The 7,825-nt window shown below is 40.5% G+C and overlaps 1 protein-coding gene across 1 annotated transcript in view; it reads right to left on the bottom strand.

The window, feature by feature from the left end:
- cdkal1 (CDK5 regulatory subunit associated protein 1-like 1) overlaps positions 1–7,825 on the bottom strand; it is a 295,222-nt gene that overhangs the window by 63,015 nt on the left and 224,382 nt on the right. The window contains exon 12 of the mRNA XM_037676399.1: positions 5,538–5,600. Within this exon, the coding sequence (XP_037532327.1) occupies positions 5,538–5,600 (63 nt within the window). The remainder of the gene's footprint in view (positions 1–5,537; positions 5,601–7,825) is intronic.

Genomic DNA, 7,825 nt, shown 5'->3' with positions numbered 1-7,825 from the left:
ATGAACTGGATATGGATGTACTGGATATGGATGTACTGGATGTGAATGAACTGGATGTGAATGAACTGGATGTGGATGAACTGGATATGGATGAGGGCAGCACGGTGGCACAACTGGTAGAGCTGCTGCATCTCAGGAAGCAGGTCCCTGGTTCAAATCCCGGTCTGGGGGCCTTTCTGGGTGGAGTTTGCATGTTCTCTCCATGATTGCATGGGTTTTCTCCATTTACTCCAGTTTCCTCCCACAGACCAAAAACATGCATGGTAGACTGATTGGTAACTAAATTGTCCCTAGGTGTGAGTGAGAGAGTGAATGGTTGGTTGTCTAGTTTGTCTCTATGTGTCCCTGTGATGGACTTGCGACCCGTCCAGGGTGTACCCCACTTCTCTCACAATGATTGCTGGACATGGGCACCAGTGACCCCCTTTACCCAAAAAGGAAGAAGCGGGTAAAAGATAATGGATGGATATGGATGAACTGGATGTGGATGAGTTGGATGTGGATGAACTGAGTGGATATGGACTCAAACAGTTAAATGTGCTTTAAATTCTGATGTTGCGCTATTTCCTTCGGTCAACGTTCATGACTGGTTTTTTTTTCCACATTGTCCTCCCTTTTGTAATACAGTATTCCTTTCTTCTTCCCTGCTTGCTGATAGTGATAGTGTGTGTGTTTTGTGTGTGTGTGTGTGTTGTGTGTCTGGGCAGGTGCAGTGGGCCATGTTGACAGCTTGTCCCTCCTCTCTTGCCACAGGCAGAACTGTCACCCCTGTCATTCAGGCCTATGAACACAGCCATGAGGATATATGAGTGTGTGCTCTCAGGAGAGGGTCAGCTGAGTGTGAAGACACGCACACACAAGTAACATACTTTAGGCATGATGGGTGCTTCACAACCTCAGCCTGGGAGGACAGAGCATTCAGGGATCACAACTTTACAACAGTTGACACAGTGATGCAGCAAAGGAACAGAGGGGTGTGTGTGTGTGTGTGCGTAAAGATGTACACACTTGCAGCATGGTATAAAATGACATCTCCGATGCAGTATCATCGCTGGACATAATTAGAGCAGTCAAATGAGACATTTAACTTGTGACAAAAACAGTGTTGAATCACATAAAACTAGGATCTGTTCCCATGTTGTCACAATGTAAGGTTTAATAAAACTGTGACTACAATATGAACACATTTAAATGCAAGCAGATATGAGTGAAACTGGAAAAGGACCACAAAACACCATCTTAAAGCTGCGAAAACATCATTTTTAGGTTGAATAAATATCAAAAGGATAATAAAAAGACTGTTGCAGAAGGTAAGACTCAGTCTCCACCCCCTCACCTGGGCCTACAAAGGACCTAAGAGAGTGTTTAACCATCACACATAAAAGACACTTAAATAACAGTTTCATTCCATTAACACTCAGAGCTTAAAGCAAATGGCAGAAAGAAAAACAGATCCAATGAAGTTTAATGACAATACTTCCAAACAAAGAGCAGCAGTTCTACAGTTGATTCATTCAGAGTACCTTACATGTGTAACATTTATACACGTAAGGCAGGAACCAGTCAGTATACTACAATAGCCATCCATCCATTATCTTTTACCCGTTTCTTCCTTTTTGGGGAACTGGGATCACTGGTGTCCATATCTAACCCTCATTGTGCAAGAGGCAGGGGACACCCTGGACAGGTCTCCAGTCCATCACAGGGACACATAGAGACAAACACTGAGACACTCTCTCACTCACACCAAGGGACAATTTAGAGTTACCAGTCAGTCTGACATGCATGTTTTTAGTCTGTAGGAGGAAACTGGAGTACCTGGAGAAAACCCACGCATGCACGGAGAGAACATGCAAACTCCACCCAGAAAGGCCTCCGGCCGGGATTTGATCCAGCAGCCTTTTCACAGAAAGGAATCAGCTCTACCTGCCTCCTATACTATAAAAAGTATCGGAGGCACTTCAGTGTTATCCACCTCTAAATGAGTTTCTCAACTTAACGTTTTACTCATCTGTTAACTGTAATGAAGCAAAAACAGAAGCATGCACCCACACTAACTTTGTATCAAAACAACAAGCTCGGTAATGAGATGCGTGCCACTACGTTCAGTGGCGTTTCGAGTTATCATGACATCGTACTTCATATCTGACAGTGAGAGGTCACATGACAGAGTGTGAATGTCTGTGAATATAAAAACTTTTGTTAGCAAACAAACTTTTCCTACTACTGAATTCTTCAAAACACAAGACTTATTGTCTTCTTTCAACCAGTATCTTTGCGATTGCTGCAAGTTCTACTCACAATGACACTCAGAAGACAGAGTGTGACCACTGGAACTGCTATTCTGTTCCAATTCGTCTGTATGGCAATTTACCGTTAAATCAGGGATCATAATCCATGCCATTCGATGAATAAATTAATCTGAAACCTTTGATGATGGATGCTGTCTATCATGGCACACTAAGATTCATGACTGGTTGTAACTACCGTATCCATCACTGCACCCTGTATTCACTGGCTAACTGGTCATCATTAACTTCACACACTCTCTCACTTGTACATTTTCATCTTTAAATCACTTCTTGGTCTGCTGCCTTCTTACATCTCCTCCTACATGTCACGCCGTCAGTGCAGTTACAGCGTGCGCTCTCAAGCCATCATTACCTGCAGCGTCCTCTCACTGTGAACTGAAAGTCAGCAAAAAGGCCTTTTCTTACTCTGCTTCTGGAACACCTTTAAAAAAAGATCTGAAGCTGTCGACTGACTTCTCTAATGCAAAAATCAATGCAGACATGTTCCTGTTTTTAGTATTTTACCTCGTTTCATAATGTAGCTTGATTTTATCCAGTTTTATATCACTACTTTTATTGACTTTTTATTTTATATGCACTTTATGGTTGTTTATTGTTGTGTGTACCTTATCTGTGGTTTGTCTAAAACCGGTCTCTTGAAAACGAGTCCTCGTGACTCAATGAGACTAACCTGTATAAATAAAGGTTGAATGAATATCTCGGATGATTTGTCAGTTTGTACACCTTGATACCTTAAAATGTATTAAGAGCTCAAACATAATTGCCGTCTTTTTTAACCCTCAGCTGAGCAAAGATACAAAGTTTTTCAGCACAGTGTTTTATCTGCTACATTTAGTATTGATACATGGCTGAGAAAGGTTATTTGACTGAAATTCAACTTTTTACGATCAGTGTTGAGTATTTTCACTCTTTACAGACTGAAGTTGTTTAACATGTGTAGCTTTTAGTTGATTCTGTGGTAGGAAAGACTAAACTTTTTGTTTTAAACACTACAATTAGGTCATGATGTTCAGGAATAACTGTGGGCTACAACTAGACTGTTTAAATCACGCCTATACGGTTCAGTGGGGACTACACAGGGTCGAGAAAACTTTAATACCATCCTCATTTCCAACAACAAGACACTAAATCTCATGTTGACACGGGCTGCAACTAAACAAGCTGGAAGGTGTTCTGATCCAAACCCTCTGCTCCGAGTGGACTCAGAGGGTTCGACAGTCAAAGAGCCGGGGTCCATGTGTGTGTCCACTGGGGGCGTTGGCCCTAAACAAATTGCTCTGCCAGCTTTCTGCCCACTGCTCTTTTCAATGCTGATGGATGGACCTTATTCAGCACCATCTGGCTGAAGGATACCTCACATTAATCATCAAATGCACACACTCACACACACTCACAGCCATCTTTGAAACATACAAACAATAGATGAGAGCAACTGTAATTCATATAAACACACAAGAGAACATTTAACACACACATCAGCACAAAATACAGAGGTAACTAGGAACAAAGGCAACAAAATAAAATAAAAAAACACATTTTACACTTTTATTGATGTTTATATCTGTGTTCTTGTTTCCCATTTGTTTTATTTGTAACTCACAGTTAGTCGTGGGACATTAGGACACAAGCTTGGTCGACAAAAACAAATTATTTAGTTCAAAACTGGTTCATTTGGTTTGAAGCCTGAAGCTTCAGAAAGCTTCACCACAAGGTCCACAACTCTTTACTAAACTTCGCCGTGCCCACAGAGGGGCAACTTGAATTCTGTTTAAGACCTCAACTCTTCCTTTCCATACGCACACATGCGCACATACACAAACAAACCACAGGCTGAGTGAGAACCTTAGATAAATGTAATGCAAACTGAGTGATAATAGCTTTGTATGGCAGGCCATTATGAGCTTTAATACAAGCTGCTCTGTTCCAACATGTCCGTGGTGTGTGCACGTCAGCGTTGTGGTTGATCTGTGAGGAAGCAGGCTTGGATCTCTCGTCATTAAATCAGAGCTTCTGGCTCACTGGCTTCATGCTGTAATCAGATTTATTGGCTCACGTTCACAATGAAATTAAATTATTCAGCATTTAATGTGGCTGGAGGTTTGTTAGATTTACAAAAACATGCCTATATTTTTTAACATATAAAACATTTAAGAACCAAACTACTTCACACACACTGCATTCACTGATATAGTTTTTTTTTTTTTTTAAAGAGCTGACTTTACGATGTAATTATGACTTAATGGCAGGTATATGATGCTATTAAATGTGACATGACTTCTGAATAGTTTTAATAATGCTTTATTTTTATAATAGGTCTACAGATAAACATGACCATTTTCACTAAAAATGCAAAAAATCGATCTTAAAAACTCAGTTTACTGACCTGAAGTGGAATTTCTGCCTGGATCTGTGGGCTGCATGTTTTCTACCTGACATCAAGCCTTTAGCAGTGTAGCGTTTCAATTGTAGCTCATTAACTGATAATGTCTGACTGACCCTTGGTGTGTTTAAAATGAGTAAAAATGGGAACAGAACATATTTTTATATTGAGAGGACTGTAGTGACTGTCGTTCCATGGCTGAAAGATGGTGTATTTGTTCTGATTGAACTGGATAACACAGAAAATCCTGCTGAAAAAAGAAAAAGGTCACTGATCAACATCTATCTCTGCCTGCAGGAATCACCGTCTCCTTAGAGACACACAGTTGTCCTGTCCTTATCCACTACTGTCTCCTCATGTCAACAAAGACAAACTCTCCACAGCTCTAAATCCAATGCAACGACAGCAATGTGAACCAGGTAAGTCAGGCACTGAACCAAGTCCTCTTCTTTGTGGTAACAAGACTCTAAATACTCAAGACTTCAGAGTTTAGAAGAAGAAGAAGAAAAGGAAAAAAGAAGAAAGTGCTACTATGTGTTGTCATCGTTGTATGTTTCTCAACATTGATGAAATTAGTTCTCTGCATTTAACCCATCACATGTGAGATACACCCAGATAGAGCAGTGGGCAGCTATGCAAGCACCCGGGGAGCAGCTAGGGATTGGGTGTCTTGCTCAAGGACACCACGACATGTGGGCATGGTGGGGAGTTGAACCTGTGACATTCTTGTCCCAAGCCGGCTGCTCTGCCTCTACACCACAGCCACCCCATTTCTTATGTGAACCACAGTGTTTGTAAAAAAAAACACAAAGATCCAACTCAGCTCAAAGACTAAAGGACGTTACCTTGTGGTCGTATGGGTTGTAGGAGTGGAAGACTTCGGAGAGTTCCTTCGTCCTTTGCTTCTTCTGCAGACGGAGACAAAAACATTAAAAATATGATGAACAAAGTCACAAATCATGTTAACAAGAGCAGCTCAGGTTAAAAAGTTACAAACATTATCAGTTTAAATGAAGTGCGACTTTTTAAATGGTTGGATTTGATTTTTTTTTAATAATTACTTTATACAGACATGTCTGATGCTTTTGATCAGTCCCAAAGGAAACATTTCCCTCCATCTATCTTTCTATATTTTAATACTGATCCAACATCTGGCAATTGGCCTGTCCTCATCCTCTGCCTGTTGAAAACCAGCTTCATATATGAATTTACTGAGTAGACTTTAAAAGAAGATAAAATAAACCATGACCATGCGCTTACAGCTGTGTTCACGTTTTTATTAAATCTACAGACAGAAGTGTGGGGAAACTTTTGATTTGTTCTGCAGCTGTGGCAGGTTAAAGCCCATAAATTGAGTCAAACTTTGTCCTCAGCTTCTGTGACGTGGAATGAGACAGACCAGAAAAAGCATGGCTGAGATGAGACAGCTGTCACTACATTAGACTGATCAGAACTAAACATGAAACATGTAGCAGAAAAAGTCCATGCTCAATAATCCAGGTAAACAATCCAACAATTTTCAGTCAGGTCATCTGGACATTTTCTTTTTTTGTTGAAACGTTTCACCGTCTATCCGGAAGGCTTCATCAGTTTCAGCAAATAAAGAAACTGTCCAGATGACCTGACTAAAAATTGTTGGATTGTATACCTGGATTATTGAGAATGGACTTGTTTTGGTTTTGAACCAGTTTGACATGACTGTTGACGAGGAAGAGGGCCGGCACAAGAGGAGGGGGCGTGCCAAAGACACCATCTTAGCACCAACATAACTGGTTTGTTCCACTTTGGCGTAAGCTGTTTGGGGGAAGAATCAGTTTTGTGTTGAGTGTTTCCTTGACTGATGAAGCCCTCCGGATGGAAGGTGAAACGTTTCAGCAAAAAAATTAACTGTCCAGATGACCTGACAGAAAATTGTTGGAAACATGTAGCAGATTTATAAAGGAGGACAAGTTCATTGCCTCTCTCACACATCTTGTTTTTTAATTTGCTCTGTATTTTACAGTTTGTAATCAGTGTCCTTAGACCAGATCAAATGTTTCAAACACAGATGTTCAAACTGAAACTGTAGAGGCTCGACTGCAGAGGAGAAAAATGATTTAATCACATGCAGATTATCTGTAGTGAAATGGTGAGTGAAACGTAAACTAGAAAGAAATCCTGTTTATTGAAAAGTGGCCTTATTGTTTCTGCTAACTTTGACATATCCGTTCATCCTGTCCCTTCATGGACATTCATCCTTCTCTGAACATAATGCAGCCTGTAGTGCTCATCAGTCTTCCTGCTCTCTGTGTACCTCGTCACTTGTCTTGGCTCCCTGTGGTCCATTTCGACCATCTACAGCTCCCTCTGTATTCACACAAGGCTCCACTGATCCTCCAGTCCTGTAATCATTGGCCTCATCTCTCTGTGCTCGTTCCGTTTTCAGAGTATTTCTTCTCTCTTCCTTGACCCGAGGGCTCACGTGAATCCTTACATCGTCATTTTTCCCATTTTATTTGACTTTTCCATGTTCTGTTGTTATGTTTTTCCAAAGGGGTGAAAAAAACGAATCATTCATCCTGCACTAGTTCAGCCATTCTTCCTTTCTGTTCCACTACAAGTTCTCTACTCTGATTTTTTGTTTCTGGGCTCGGAACACCTTGAATGAGAACAATGCTTCCATCATTCCTCTTTAGCACTATTGTACCTCTCCTGCAAACACCTCATCAGTTTCTTCATCATTGTGCATCCTGAGATGTTTGTTATTGTGGGTGTTAAGACAGATGTTACTACAGGCAGGACTTTGTCCTCCATTGAATACACCGAGGAATTTATTTATTTAAACAACAAAACGTAAACACAAACATACAGACGTACACAGAAGAAAAAAACAAACAAAAACATTAATTTATTCTGTTATTCATCCTGGGAGTCCAAATCCACGCATGTGAGACAGGAAAGCCTGTTCCATCTCTGAATATTATATTTTTAAACATTCAATGTAAAATATTCAGATGTTTTAACATGTTTGTAGTAAAACATGAGAAATAAATGTCCTGTATATTTAAGAATGATCTTTACAGGTCAGCAAGAAATGTGTGTCTGTTTGTGTGTGTGTGTGTGTGTGTGTGTGTGTGTGTGTGTGTGTGTGTGT

This window comes from Nematolebias whitei, chromosome 5 (assembly GCF_014905685.2).
Source record: "Nematolebias whitei isolate Nwh7 chromosome 5, NemWhi1, whole genome shotgun sequence".
Classification (NCBI taxonomy): Eukaryota; Metazoa; Chordata; class Actinopteri; order Cyprinodontiformes; family Rivulidae; genus Nematolebias; species Nematolebias whitei.
The sequence above is the reverse complement of the archived record's forward strand: the minus strand, read 5'-3'. Positions and strand labels throughout refer to the sequence as shown.